This window comes from Gymnoscopelus braueri, assembly GCF_963280865.1.
Source record: "Gymnoscopelus braueri genome assembly, chromosome: 9".
NCBI lineage: Eukaryota > Metazoa > Chordata > Actinopteri > Myctophiformes > Myctophidae > Gymnoscopelus > Gymnoscopelus braueri.
The window spans coordinates 50,549,829-50,565,439 of NC_137610.1; the positions used below are offsets into that span (position 1 = coordinate 50,549,829).

Sequence of the window (15,611 nt, forward strand, 5' to 3'; positions counted from 1 at the left end):
CTGTCTGTCTGTCTGTCTGTCTGTCTGTCACACTGTCTGTCTGACTGACACACTGTCTGTCTGTCTGTCTGTCTGTCTGACTGACACACTGTCTGTCTGTCTGTCTGTCTGACACACTGTCTGTCTGACTGACACACTGTCTGTCTGTCTGTCTGTCTGTCTGTCTGTCTGTCTGATACTCTGTCTGTCTGTCTGTCTGTCTGTCTGTCTGTCTGTCTGTCTGATACTCTGTCTGTCTGATACTCTGTCTGATACTCTGTCTGTCTGTCTGTCTGTCTGTCTGTCTGTCTCTCTCTCTCTTTCTCTCTCTCTCTCTCTCTCTCTACTGGTGGGAGGAGGGATATGGGGAGCTCCGTATTTAAAACATTTAACGTTTTTATCCTTTTAACTAGTTTTTTTCCTAATAAAGTTGCTTTCATTTGTTTGTTTTGTATAAAGTGACTATATATATATATATATATATATATTGCATGAATTATTATTATTATTATTATTATTATTATTATTATTATTATTATTATTATTATTGTTATAATAATAATATCTGGCCACACTGGTGTTCGGTTTCGGCAGCGACACCGTGTCGTAGCTACTGGAGCTCAGCTGATAATGTTCAGGTTTTTAGTCTAGATTATTTATTTGTGCACCTTGGCTTATTGTAACATTTGTTTTGTATAGATAAATGTACCGTAAGTTCAGCTTTTCATCCTCATTCCAATACATTCTTGTTTCTGCAACAAACTTAGTTAAAGGTCCAATAAAGGTCATTTTTAATCGATTCCTTCGTTTCCCCTTTTCCTGATCGATAATAATTCAGTTGGTTTTCATTTACACTATACTAAAAACTCAATTACAGTTGAGTGTTTATGTTTTGCTACTTTCTAACATTTTTAAGGCTTTTTATCTGTGTTTATATTATTATTGAACTAATGACATCTAAATTGTATTACTTTAACATAGTAAAATATGTCAATAAAATAAATAATGCAGTTGTTCATCACAACTCACAGTAACAAGTCAAAAAGTTGCGTTAGATACGATTTTATTTTGAAGGAACCTTGTCAGAAGAAAGCTGCAAAAAATGAATAGATCTACAAGCAATCAACACGTCACGCGGTGACGCGTTGATAGCTTGTAGATCTGTTATTTTGTTTCTCCCCGCACGCACCGCCCTCACGGCGCCATCCCTGAAACATGAATGTCATATCATGACAGTCATGACGAAACTTCAACCTGGTGTTTGCACTTGCTCCATTTACAACCTGTACATCTACATAAACGTTTACATTTCAAATATAAAGTGTTTACCTCATGTTTACTTATGTTACAATTCACTTCGGGTGGGTATAAGTACCCGTATCTTTCGTATTGTTAATTAAAAAATACATGGAATCCGATTGGTGGCTATTTCTTCATAGAGTTATAATGTATCAGAGTGCAGTACACCTCCCAACCATTAGGGCCACGTAGTTAAAAGCACAAGGAGGAAATTCAAAGAAAATGGCCACCGATCGGATTAAAATGCTTTGTTATTGAACAATACGGAAGATACGGGTACCTTTGAGGACCCGTAAATAATTATAACATCCTTGACCATGGGGTCAGCACTTTATATTTGAAATGTGAACGTGTATGTAGATGTACGGGTTGTAAATGGATAAAGTGAAAACACCAGGTTGAAGTTCAGCCATGAACTTCGTGACGGACGAGCGTCGTGTGTTCCGTGGCCATAACGACGCATGCGCGCACCGGCCGAGGGGGAAGTAAACAAAAGCATGCTTCTGTTGAACAACAAGACAAAGAGTTTAAATGAGTACCTTTGTAATTCTATAATGTTAAAAGACGCCGCGCGTGTATCCTTTAGCGTGCGTTAATGTACTTTAAAGTACTTTTTTAGAGAGAGTGATAGCGCCGCATGGAGGCGGTGTTGGGCAACGTCCGCCGCACCGTGGAGCTGCTCGCCGTGTCCAGGACCAGTTCTGTGTCCGCCTGGAGCGACCTGCAGGCCCGCAGAGCGACGAGCTGGAGCCGCTACTGCCAACACATCCACCACAGGTATAGCCTGGTAGAACAGAAGGTTTAAGTTGTACTGAATTTGCAGCTCAACAAAAGCGAATTCATCCTTAGCCCTATAGCTGTAGTATACAACCCTCGTAGACGTATTTATGATTCTGACGTTTTCAATCTACGAGAGTTGTAGGGTGCACTTCCCATAGTGACCTGGACTTTCTGCACTATGCCCCGTAGACACTCCAAACATTGTACAAAATGAAAATAAAGGCGCTTACCGCTGAGCCCCAAATGTTAACTGGGTCTACGGGGTAGTAGTGTAATGTAATAATCCATATCTTTCAATAAAGAAGTGTTTTAATGCCGTCTGTGGCCGATTCTGTCGGAAGTTCCCAATGGGCGGTAGTGACGTGAAGTGAGGGGGCGCATCCGGTGAAACCCGGAATTACACTAAATGTAAACAGGAAGTAAACGAGGGTGAAAGAATGGCGTTCGGCCACAGACGGCATTAAAACACTTCTTTATTGAAAGATATGGATTATTACATTACACTACTACCCCGTAGACCCAGTTAACATTTGGGGCTCGGCGGTAAGTGCCTTTATTTTCATTTTGTACAATGTTTGGAGTGTCTACGGGGCATAGTGCAGAAAGTCCAGGTCACTATGGGAAGTGCACCCTACAACTCTCGTAGATTGAAAACGTCAGAATCATAAATACGTCTACGAGGGTTGTATACTACAGCTACCTTAGCCCCATTTAGAACCTCTCCCTCCGCTATGTAGCTCCGAGATGAGGTCCTATATTTCCCGGTGCCGTTTGAGCAGGACATTGTCGCACATTGTCCACTTTACATGTTTCTTACCCCTTTCTGCACATCGTATCCAAAAAGTAAAGGTTTTCTGAGACGCTCACAGATGTTTTAAGTTCTAGCTGGCAATAAAATCTATCCAACGAGTTGAAGAAAGTATTTAATTCGCCTCTGTCCTCAGGCGGTTCCATAATATTTTGCATTAGAAGATGCAATTCAACATTTGACCAGTAGGGGAATCAGTAATGTTATCTCGACGGGCGCAACTCTTGCGCAATGTCTTAAAAACATGTAACCGGCTGAGGACAGAGGCGAATTAAATACTTTTTTCAACTCGTTGGATAGATTTTATTGCCAGGTATAACTTAAAACATCTGTGAGCGTTGCAGAAAACCGAGGAACCTCATCTCGGAGCTATACAGCGGAGGGAGATGTTCCGTCGGAGCTAATTCATCCTAGTGTATGACGGAGGACAATTTCACGATAGATTCAAATCTCTGCGATACGATTATTGTGAGCGTTTTTTATCACTATAAACGATAATCGTGGGTTCTCAATTGCAACGATGGCCCTGGCAGCTAACAGCAGCTTCAGGTTGATGATGTACACACCATCGCCTTTTCTCTTATAGAGACACACGGGGACTACAAATTTCACGCCCACTTTTGAGACAGCGCCGCTACTCGAGGTCCGTTAGAACGATGAACTGCAGCTGCCAATGCAATCCCTATGAGAGGATATGAGAATTAGCCTACTTTTGAAATATTCCTACATTAACTGGAGACGATATTGATTTAAATAAAAATATGTTTCCAAATGTATGGAGTGTCTTTGTCAACATATCTTCTTGTTTTCTTAATAGTTGATGTGTTTCACATTTAATTTGCCACTTTAACGAGTTACCCATAATGTTAACACAGCAGAGGGTAGACAGCAGACGGGCATTTCAGTGACATCACTGTCTTTATGAGCGCCGAGCGCCGACCAGTGGCGTACCCACTGTAGAGGCAGGAGAGGCGGTCGCCTGCCCAACTAAGATCTCGCCTCCCCTAAAAAAATAAAATAACCCGAAAATGTGTCATTGTGTGCTTAATGTCCTCAAAGTCACGCATCCAACAAGCTTTGAACTGAGCAGATTGGACCTTCTGTTCCAGAGATAATGACCAAAACCTATTGAAAACGGCCACTTTCGCCAGTTTTCTGGGTATTGAAAACCTCAAGGGATGCGTCCGTGACGTATATACCATGCGACCACTTAAACTCTCGATCTCCGATGCTAGCGGTTTTGACATACTGATGGAGTATATTATAGTATATTGTGGGTAGTATATCGAGATGAAAGATATGGGACATTAAAAAGGACAAATTAAACAAATGGGACAGATTTGGGTGTTGGGTGTTTACATTTGCCAGCAGAACGTAGCTGTACTGCGAACGGGCCTTTTGCATGTAGTTGAAGCGCAAGGGGGCGGGGGGCGGGGGGGAGAGAGTCAGCGCACTGAAGTCAAGGCACAGACTGCTGTGTTGTTGACGGACAACGGATGCACGCTTATGAGAAACAACACAAATAAAACCTGGCAAAACAGTTGCGTGCATTAGCGCAAGATGAGGATAAATGAAACATTCAGTCTAAATGTCCAGCAACTACTACCAATACTTTTGTATTTGAAACCTTACATTTCTCTAAATATTATAAACTCTTAGGACAGCCTAATACAAATATAATTTATGAAAAGGCTACTATAGGCTACAGTGAAGTCGGACTGAATGACTGAAACGTTTTTTCTTTTTTAACTCTCTTGGTGATTATCTGGCACAGTAGTTGTGGATTAGCAAACTGGACATTAATGTTTCCTTTTCGCGTGCGAATTACTGGACATTTAGACTGAATGTTTCCTTTACCCTCATCTTGCACTAATGCACGCAACTGTTTTGCCATGTTTTATTTGTGTTGTTTCTCATAATAAGCGTGCATCCGTTGTCTGTCAACAACACAGTATAGTGTGCCTTGACTTCAGTGCGCTGACTCTCTCCCCATGCACAGCCCCCCCGCCCCCTTGCGCTTCAACTACATGCAAAAGGCCCGTTCGCCAGCTGCGAACGAGCTACGTTCTGCTGGCAAATGTAAACACACTGAGCCGCTACTTCCTGCTTTCGGTCCGTCCGCAGGATGTTTCCCACACAGGATTTTTGCTCCAGTAAATTCCCGCGGAAACAGGTGGATAACGTTCAGCCTACTTAGGACATAGTGGCTACCATTTGAATTTTTGAAATAATTTGTACTTTTAGAGATATTTCACTTTTTACTGCTAAAAAAATCCCATTCATTTCAATGGGGAAATCCTATTTAGCTACAGTGGAGCCTAGCAACTGCTTATTAGACCCTAGCAACATCATATTAGACCATATCAACCACCTATCATACCTTAGCAACCACCGATTAGATCCTAGCAACCCCCTTTCTACCCTAGCAACCACCTGTTTTACCATAGTAACCGCATATTAGACCATATAGACCAGGGATGTCAAACATACGGCCTGCGGGCCGGATCAGGCCCGCTAACTAGTTTAATTAATTTTAATTAATTTTAATTTTATTTTATTTTTTTTTTTTTTTTGCCAAAAAAGTTTTAATTGTTTTTTGGCCAAGTCTACACCTGCAACCACACGTAACTTCCACTTTCCTCTTCTTCTTCCTCGTCTTTGTATTGGTATTGTTTGTGTTGGAGCGCCTCAGTGCGGCTGCAGAGTTCATGTGCAACCTCTTCCAGAGAGAGATAGCGACACTAGAAACGCTGCTGGAGACACAAAACAAACTGTGTAGACTTGGCCCCTTGAAATAAAATGTATTTTGGCACAAAATATATATATATATATTTTTTTTACAATTTTTTTTTTCTTAACAGTAATCGATTAATTAATCGGTAAGGCCTAACGGTTAATAAAATGTCTCCATTTGGCCATCCCTATTTGTGAAGTTTACATTTTCAGATTGTGCTTGTACTAACTAAGACTAAGTAAAGTAAACAAAGAAAACTATCTGAAGTTGTTGTTATTGTTATTATTAGTTATTATGCCATGATTTTACCGGTCCGGTACCGTTCCGGTACCGTTCCGGCCCTCTGGCCCTCTGGCCCTCCTCCATGTGGCCCCTGAGCTAAAATGAGTTTGCCATCCCTGATATAGACTGCATATTAGACCTTAGCAACCCCCTATTGGACCCTAGCAACCGCTTATTAGACCCTAGCAACCACCTGTTTTACCCTAGCAACCACCTGTTTTACCCTAGCAACCATCAATTAGACCCTAGCAACCACCTATTAGAACCTAGCAACCGGCTATCAGACCCTAGCAACCACAGTTTTACCCTAGAAAACTACATTTTACACTATTCAACACCGACAAACCTTTAAAACCGTAGACCTTTAAAACCTTTAGAACCTTTTGAACCTTTAGAACCTTTAGAACCTTTAGAACCTTTCAACCCTTTCAAACCTTTAGAACCTTTCAAACCTTTGGAACCTCTTAAACCTTTAGAACCTTTCAAACCTTTCAAACCTTTAGAACCTTTCAAACCTTTAGAACCTTTAGAACCTTTCACACCTTTAGAACCTTTCAAACTTTTAGAACTTTAAACCTTTCAAACCTTTAACACTACTAACAATATCAATACTCAATACCATCAACATTCTTAGCGATCCCATACTGTTTCTTCAGGAACAGTACTTTCTAGTTATATTTCATATGCATTTGAAGGTTGTGACAGAAAACATGTGTTTCACACGGACCACATTATTCCTCCAGTGAGCACTGAGCTCATAGGGCTGTATGGGGCACTCAACAGACAGGTGTCATCAATTACTACCCCACACCTACCAAATGGACCTGTGGATCTCGTGGGGAAGTGCAGATATTTTGACTAAATGCATGCTTTCAAATGGATATAAAGCTAGATGACAATAATACCAAGTCACAGCAATTAAAGGGATATTTCACTTTAAAAAAAGAAAATTGGGTCATTTTGTCTACTCAGGCTTTTGTGAGCACCCCAGACAGTTTCTAGGTTGCTTGATTCAGTATTTAGATATTTGATATGCATTTTTGTTGCCAGACCCAAGGGGTCGGCTTAATGAGGCTTTGTACCTGTTTCGTCCATACATGGGCATGGTCACTTTGTCCTTAGGCCCCAGCCATAAAAGTCTGTCCCCCTTTCGTCCATACTTGGGCATGTTTTGTACCTGTTTTCTCCATACATGGGCAAAAAACAGGTTTTGGTCACTTTGTCCTTAGGCCCCAGCCATAAAAGTCTGTCCCCCGTTCGTCCATACATGGGCATAGACACAGGCTGACACGTCATGTGAAGTCTGGGTCTGGCAGAACCAGGTCTCCTGGTCTTGTTATCAGACACGCCCCCTTCCTATACAAACCCATTCATGAAATATAATATCACAGCCATTGTAGGGCTACTGACCCGGTCCAGGAGATGTTGTCAAACGTAATGGTCACATAAACCCTATTCTAGATTAGCCTTTTGTCATGGCAAAAGGCAAAGCTATTGAGGATCCTAATAAACAATGAACAATTCTGGCCTCCTTGTTGCACCGGCTCCCCGTCCATTGTAGAATCCATTGCGAGATTCTTGTAATCACATACAGAGCCCTCCATGGTCAGTCACCGGCATATGTATGTATTTATACTTTGTGTTGTGAGTTGTGACATGTCGTGTAGTGCAGTGGTTCTCAAACCTTTTCATGTCAAGGACCCCCCAAAATGATATATATATTTAGCCGCGGACCCCCATCTCAAAATATTTAGTTCCAGGGACCCGCCAGAAGCAAAGATTTGAGTTACAAATGTTCACTTTAAAAAATATATATTCTAAGATTTGCTCACATTTGCACAATTTTTCAAAAATAGCAGATCTACAAGCTCATAGCGCGGGCTTGTAGATCTGCTATTTTTTGAATAGCCAAAGTATAAAATATGGATAAAATGGCTGTGGCGCTTTATTAGCTAATTTTGCTGGGGACCCCCTGGTACCCCCCGAAGGACCCCTGGGGGTCCCCGGACCCCACTTTGAGAACCAATGCTGTATAGTGAATGATTTCCTTTTAACTCATATTGGTTCTATGGCAATTTTTTTAAATTCTGTCTTGATTTTATTGTTATGCTCTTCTGTGCTTAAACTAGCACCTGGGTGGCTCAGTGGTAAAGTCCCTGCCCACCACCGCAGAGGTTGTGGGTTCGATTCCACCGTGGTGCATCCGGCTTTGTGGAGCGTCTATACGAACACAATTGGCCCGTGTTCTGGGGAGGGAGGCTGGGCGTGGAGGAGGAGGAGGGTGATAATAATCACTGCATGTACTCCTACGCAGTGTTGATTTCATCGTCTAAAACTATGACGAAAAATTGTGCGTCGACTACCTTTTTTCACTGACGAAAACTAAATAAAAACTAAGCTATGATGACTAAAACTAAGACTAAATATATTGACAATTTCGTCAACAAATAAAACACTAGACTAAAATGTCAGTGAGGGATCTAGTGGAGAAGAGATCCAGTAGAACTAAAAGACATGGTTTGGTTGCGCTCGGGTGTTGCGCTCTGAAAATAGCAGATCTACAAGCTCAACGCGTTGTGAGCTTGTAGAGCTGCTATTTTCAGCATGCAACCAAGTGTAAAATTATAGCCATTACGACGCCATCAAGGCACCGCCGACATACAGTTTAGTCGACTAAATCAACTGCAGATTTAGTCGACTATAATCTTATGATATTTAGTCGACTAAAACTAGACAAAATCAACACTGCTCCTACGGGCACCTGTCAGCGGGGAGTGTTGGGCGGGAGGAGTAGGATGTCCCGGTGGGGGCTCCTCACTGGCAGGTGAGTCGGTAGGATACAACAGCAGTGACAACACACACTAATGTGTGTGGAGAGGAATTAATTGGCATAATGACTAAATTGGGGAGAAAAAGGGGGTGAAAAACACATTTGACTTATTTACTTTCCCTCCACAGGTTCCACACACACCCAGCCATCTGCAGAGTCCTGGAGAAGACGCTCCGGGACGCCAACCAACGTCTACGGGACGACTTTGAAGGGTACGAGGACATAGCCCTGTTGGACCTGTCCCGCTGTCAGGAGCTGTTGGTTCAGAGGATGCTGCACAACCCCGCCACGCCCACAACCATACTGAAGATGCTGTTTGAACCGCCTTCTCCTGCTCCTCCTCATCAAGGTTAGTATAGGTTTGAATTTTTGCATTCATTTTTATTTATCAAGTACAGAGGGTTTAAGTTGTACTGAATTTAGCCTCGGAAACCCAGGCTTTTTTTTTTGTTACAAAAGAAAAAAAGCCTGGGGGAGCGATGCAGGAACGATGGTCTTGGACCTTGTTATCTCCTAACTAATCAGAGTGCAGAGGGGCGTCGCTCTAAATTTGGTGACGTCAGCGTGCTCCGTGCACAGGCCGGGGGGGGAGGGGAGGGGAGGCGGGGACATAGATTGGTGAAGCAATAGGAAGCCACGCACAAATCCAGGCGGCTGTGTTTGGGTCCGCCCTTCAAGACCATGGATTGAGCTCGTAGCCTCAGGCTATACTGAATTTGACGCTCAACAAAAGCTAATTCATCCTAGTGTATGACGGAGGACAATTTGACCATAGATTAAAATCTCTGCGATACGATTATTGTTTTGTCAAAATGAAAAGTAGCAGCAGGGGCAGTGTTCACTAGAGCAGTGAAACAGGTGAAAAAATGAAAAGATGAAAAATCAACATTCTGTCAGGACAACTCATGAAGGATATTTGTATTGAATATAAAATGAGCAATATATTTATTATGGTTTGGCGATGAATTGGATCTGCTTTTAGGTACTCTGATAAAGCACACTTCCCAACCATAGGGACTCTGAATCCCCCCCATAGTACATAAACAGCAGATCCAAAACCACCGGTGGTAGCTGGAGGGTGAGCAGCAATTTGTTTAGCAAGACAGCAGTGACATCAGTAACAGCAGCAGCAATAGCATGAGCAGCAGCAAAAGCAAGCAGGATGAGAAGTGCAAACTTACAGTTTATAGAGCGGTCTGAGAATGAAATGAGTGTGATTGGATGAGTGGATGTGAACATAGAGCTGAGGCGGCCCAACAACTGCACTGAGTGAGTTCCCTGACAGAAGTTGCTCTGCGCATGTCTGTGCTCATTTTTAGTTGAAGGGATATTTCACTTCCAAACATGTTTGGGGTCATTTTAACGTCTACTCAGGCTTTTGTGTTTCACCCCAGACAGTTTTTAAGTTGTTGATTGAAATGATAAAAGTAATTGAATAAACACGTCCCCCTTACACATTAGAAGGACAATATCAGACACCAGAACCATGGACGGGTGTTTTAGATGAATCTAACATGTTAAAAATTGAGTTTGAAGTTACAATGGGTTTGTATAGGAAGGGGGCGTATCTGATAAAATGAATATCATGATAGATTAGAAAAATTATATTCAATAATTAACTAACCTATCGTGTGAAAACCAGGATCTTTACCAATAATCAAATACCTTGAAAAGATATATAAAAAAGGACAAACCACGACTTTATAATAGGGTTATGTATTTCATAGAGGTTTACACAAACAGATGAGATTGAGGCAGTTACAAACAATTAGTCTAAGCGACCGTCGTCTGTAATAAAAATTCTCTTCTGCCTTCGATATATCGAATATCGAATGCGCTATGATTTCTGGGAGGTTTGTTTACAGTCTGATACACGAGGTAGCTGAATCGTTTTCACTTCAAGGAGCCATGATGACCTCGGTCTGATGTACTTCGAGAACCAACCGCCGTGGTCTCAAGCAATGTAGTTTGGAGTATCCACAGCAATCCATGGTTGGTAGACATAACTCCAGGTGCCAGCTAGACAAATCAACAACATTTCAACTAGGCTACTGTGTACTGACTGAAGTAAAGTTCGAGGTCGTGTGTGTGGCAAATCTTGGTGGCCTTCTCACATGCACTTTAACGTTAAACACAATACAATATGTCTCATACCAAAAAGCATTCACAAACTGAAATGATCTAAGTTATCATATCAAATATCTAAATACTGAATCAAACAACTTAAAAACTGTCTGGAGTGAAACACAAAAGCCTGAGTAGACCTTAAACTGACCCCAAACAGGGCCCCACCTAGGCTCCGAAGTAGTCTGTCTGCGCGTAGCCTGGGCAGCATTCCTTTTCGGGTATATGATCCGGTCGGGAGCGGAAGTAGCCCTACGTCACCGGGCGCGTCATCCGCGTCATCAACGACCGGATCGCGACAAACCGGAAAGACGTCTCACCCCAAAATAGGTCCGTCCTTAAATCCTTGATGCGGCGTAGTTTAGCTATTTTTTTTTAATATCAATGTGAATGTACTTTCCAGAGACTATTTAGCGTCTGTATTATCCGTATTATCCCACGGGGAAATTCTATTCCATTTAAATAGGGATTGGGGAACCAAAACAAAGCGGCACCGCAAAACCGGAAAGAGGATGCTTTTTTCTTCTTCTTTTTTTCAGTAGGCGTGGCCTAGACCGGATCATATGGGTCTTTAGTAACGCAGACCAGGCTTTCCTCCGAGGTGGAAAGACTGGTGACGCGAGGTTAGTCTGCGCGTTGCATGTTCGAGTCACGATCCCGACGGCCTTTGCCGCGCGTCACTCCCCATATCCTGTCAACCTACTATCCTATCAATAAAGGCATAAAAAAGCCCAAAAATAAGCGTCAAAAAAGAATGACCCCCAAACATGTTTTAAAAGTGAAATATCCCTTTAATTATAAAACCTCCTCCTCCTCTTCCTCCAGGTCATTTGGACGGTGACAGCGAGGACGGTAGCGGTCACTGCCTGCGTGTCGTCCAGTATAGATCGGCGTGCAGAGTCCTGAGCGCTGTGGTCAGCAGCAGCACACCTGGTCCAGTCTCTGATGGTCTCTCTACGTCATGGTCCTCTGGTGGTGCTGAGGCTGAGGTCCCATGGTCCTCTGGTGGTGCTGAGGCTGAGGTCCCATGGTCCTCTGGTGGTGCTGAGGCTGAGGTCCCATGGTCCTCTGGTGGGGCTGAGGCTGAGGTCCAGGCTGAGATGCTGATGGAGAGGCTGGACGCCCTCCTCCTCCTGCAGGGGCATGGCCCAGCGGGCATCATGGCGGAGCAGCTCCTAGACTCCATGGTGGCAGCGCCAACGTGCCCGCCACCGGACCACGTCTGTCGGGTCATCGCTGCAGCTCTCCTCCTGACCACCAGGAGGCAGGACAGCGCAGGTTAGGACACGTACTGTACCACTGTTCATTCTGACAGCACATTTTGATGTCATTTTTAGTCATTAGTCTTTTGAATAAAATTCCATTTAGTTTTAGTCATGATTTAGTCATCTGAAATGTTTTAGTTATAGTGTTGTTTTAGACTAAATGTCATTTTAGTCAACTGAATCTACAGTTGATTTAATTCGACAAAAATGTATTTTTGGGGGTCTTGATGGCGTAGCAATGCCTAATTTATACTTGTGCCGGAAATAGCTGATCTACAAGAGATTGGCTTAAACTTTAAAGGGTTAGTTCAGATTTTTAGAGTATTTTCTGTAGGAAATACTTACCATTAATGTAATGGTTGCAAAGGTATTAATTGATTGCCCGAGTCCTGTGGTCAGAGTTATGGTCCGTTTCTGATAAATATGAAGTAGTTCCGGTAGAATAGTAGATTTGGTGGGGGCCGCTCATTAAAAATAAATTAATTTAAAAAACTGCGTCATTTGTATTGTTGACCTATTTCTACCATATAGAGCAGGTTTCGTTCAATTTCGACCCCTCTGTCACATGGTACTAATGTTTGTGTCCAGAATCACTGCGCCGCGGCAGCCTACTCACGCACAAAATATATGACACAAAAAATAGTACCATGTGACAGAGGAGTCGAAATTGAACAAAACTGCTCTATATGGTAGAAATAGGTCAACAATACAAATGACGCTAGTTCTTTTAATACATTTATTTTTATTGAGCGGCCCCCACCAAATCTACTAATCTACCGGAACTACTTCATATTTATCAGAAACGGACCATAACTCTGACCACACCTTTAAAAGGGATAGTTCACGCAACAACAAAAAAATCACACACTTTATTTTCCTATGGATTAGTCACCCCATGGAGAGTTGAATTCATGGATATTTTTTTGTTTTTGTCTCATTCCTAAGACAATAATTTGATGACCAGCGGACCGGTAGGCAGCGGTTCCGGTAGGAGACACAAAGGAGACTCTTTGTGTCTCCTACCGGAACCGCTGCCGGTCATCAAATCATTGTCTTAGGAATGAGACCACTAGATCCCTCACTAACATCTTAGTCTAGTTTTTATTTGTCATTTGTTTTTATTGACTAAATTGTCAATATATTTAGTCATCGTTTTAGTCATCATAGCTTAGTTTTTATGTAGTTTTTATGTAGTTTTTATGTAGTTTTTATGTAGTTTTATTTTAGTTTTTATGTAGTTTTTATGTAGTTTTTATGTAGTTTTTATGTAGTTTTTATTTAGTTTTTATGTAGTTTTTATGTAGTTTTTATGTAGTTTTATGTAGTTTTTATTTATTTTTAATTTAGTTTTAATTTAGTTTTAATTTAGTTTTAATTTAGTTTTAATTTAGTTTTAATTTAGTTTTAATTTATTTTTCGTCAGTGAAAAAAGGTTGTCGACGCACATTTTTCGTCATAGTTTTAGTCGACCAAATTAAAACCGAATATGTCTTCTTCTTCCTCCTCAGAGGATGTCCTGTTGACCTGGTTGCAGAGGAACCAGGTCCTGATGCAGCAGATGTGTCTGACGCTGTCCAGCGGCCTCCTGTCTGAGCTGATCCAACGACACCAGAACCTCCGGGTTCCTTACGTTGACCTTCTGAAGACCTGGGCTTCGCACATGACCTACGACCTCAGCCAAGCCCGGTGGCTTCCTGGCGATGCGGCGGACACCAGGACGTCCTTTAAGACGTTGACCCGGCGCCTCCAGACCTTGTTGTCAGAGCCCTGTCCGTCACTCAGAGACTCTGTGATGGAAGACCTGAGGCGTCTGAAGGTTTCTGACGGAGACTTTGACGTCAGAGGTCTGAGCGTCTGGACTGACCTGCTGTCTGACATGAAAACATGACATTATGGTTCATAATACTGTATATAATGTAAAAAATATATATATAATTCACTTAATATATGTCATATAGGGGTTCCCAAACTGTGGGTCAGGACACCCAGGGGGTCCCCGCATGATTATTTTTTTTGGGGGGGGGGGGGGCGGGGGTCCACAGATTAGCTTAACTCTTTCAGTGCCATGCTTATTTATGGAATTTTGGTTTTGAGTGCCACAGCAAAATTAATTGTAAAAAAAAAAGTGCTTAGGAGCCGAGATACAGCCTTTTTCAGTAAAAAGTTAAACAAGAAGTGAATGGAGCAGCAAATCTTCAAATCATCATATCTTGATCATATTAACTCATTCACTGCCAGGCTTATTTCAAGCTTGTTGATCCAAAGGCATTATGGATCAAACGGAGAATTTTTTTTCTCCGTTTTCATTTTAACATTGAAGTGGATGGAGAATTAACTTTTTTGAGATTAAAAAGGAAAAAAAAAAACCAAAAAAGAAAAATATATTTTGAAAAAAAAAATTTAGGTGACGTCATTGGCACTAATGGCGCACTGAAAACGTCCGTCAAAAGCAAGCCCCCAGAGTTGCTGAGAAACATTGAAGCTGCCACCCCAGTGGCCAAAGCTGGAACTGCAGGCGGGGAGAAATACATGCACGCGCAAAACATGCTGAGAGATATTTATATATATAGATATAAATATGTAAACATATTATACATAAACACATATGCATTTAGTTATACATAGGCATCTCGAGTGTATTTAATAAATATATTGCGTTCAATCCTTGACACACGGGCTGCCGTAGAACGCAAAAAGGACACTAGTGCGCATGCTCATAACTCTATGGGGGTACAAAATCAAACCAATAATTCTACTTCCGGCAGGTTTCCGGGTGCTTCAAAACGCCACTGAGCACATTCATTGAAATGATAGCTGGGGGCGGGGCAATCCGCCCTCTAGTTATATTATACCTCTATGGTCAAAAGACGTCATTGGCACTATATGAGTTAAAAAAAAAAAAAATCATGACGTCTTGTCAGGCCTCTGAATGAGTTAATATGCAACATTGTCTTCTCACTCAACAGTAAACAAACCAACATACAGTATAAGCGTATACAGGGGATCTGCACATTTATAAAGTGACAATTTAATAACGTTTAAGACCTTGTTAATACCTCTAAAACATGAAATTAAAAATAAGTTCATTACTGCATCAACGGCAATCAACAAACTATACTATAAAAAAAGATTCAAACATTGGCCAATTGTCAAATATTATCTAAGAAAGGGGCAGGCGTTGTGAGCTTGTAGATCGTCTATTTTCACAATATTTATCTGTGGAACTGAGTCAAACTAAATGTAATGCCTCAACTCCTACAATTCTAAGTGCTTGTCAGGGTGGGGTGTACCCAGTTCAAATATGATTGTTTTGGGGGGGTCCAAGGTTGATGTCTGTAGCCATCATTAAAGCTACAATCCGCAAGTTTAATGTCTGTTGTCTCCCTCTCCTGACGGAGAGAGGTAATTGCAACGTCACGGATGTCTGAACTACAGTAAAGATGGCGGCACATCTAGTGAACTACAATAAAGATGGTGGAGCATTTAAATGTCCAATCCTAACAGAGAATG

General features: G+C 41.9%; 1 protein-coding gene across 1 annotated transcript; it reads left to right on the forward strand.

Annotated features, from left to right (window-relative positions):
• Positions 1 to 1,764: 1,764 nt before the first annotated feature.
• fancf (FA complementation group F) lies at positions 1,765 to 14,099 on the forward strand. The gene is made up of 4 exons (XM_080437716.1): positions 1,765 to 2,055; positions 8,841 to 9,061; positions 11,662 to 12,114; positions 13,610 to 14,099. The coding sequence occupies exons 1-4, from the start codon at positions 1,916 to 1,918 to the stop codon at positions 13,987 to 13,989; spliced, it is 1,194 nt and encodes a 397-aa protein (XP_080293842.1). The 5' UTR covers positions 1,765 to 1,915; the 3' UTR covers positions 13,990 to 14,099.
• The last annotated feature ends 1,512 nt before the right edge of the window (positions 14,100 to 15,611 follow it).

Bases quoted from the DNA above. Each gene is read 5' to 3' on its own strand.
- fancf (XM_080437716.1), top strand. From the start codon at position 1,916: ATGGAGGCGGTGTTGGGCAACGTCCGCCGCACCGTGGAGCTGCTCGCC. The intron at 2,056-8,840 runs GTATAGCCTGGT...TTCCCTCCACAG, and splicing joins TGCCAACACATCCACCACAG to GTTCCACACACACCCAGCCA. The intron at 12,115-13,609 runs GTTAGGACACGT...CTTCCTCCTCAG, and splicing joins CAGGAGGCAGGACAGCGCAG to AGGATGTCCTGTTGACCTGG.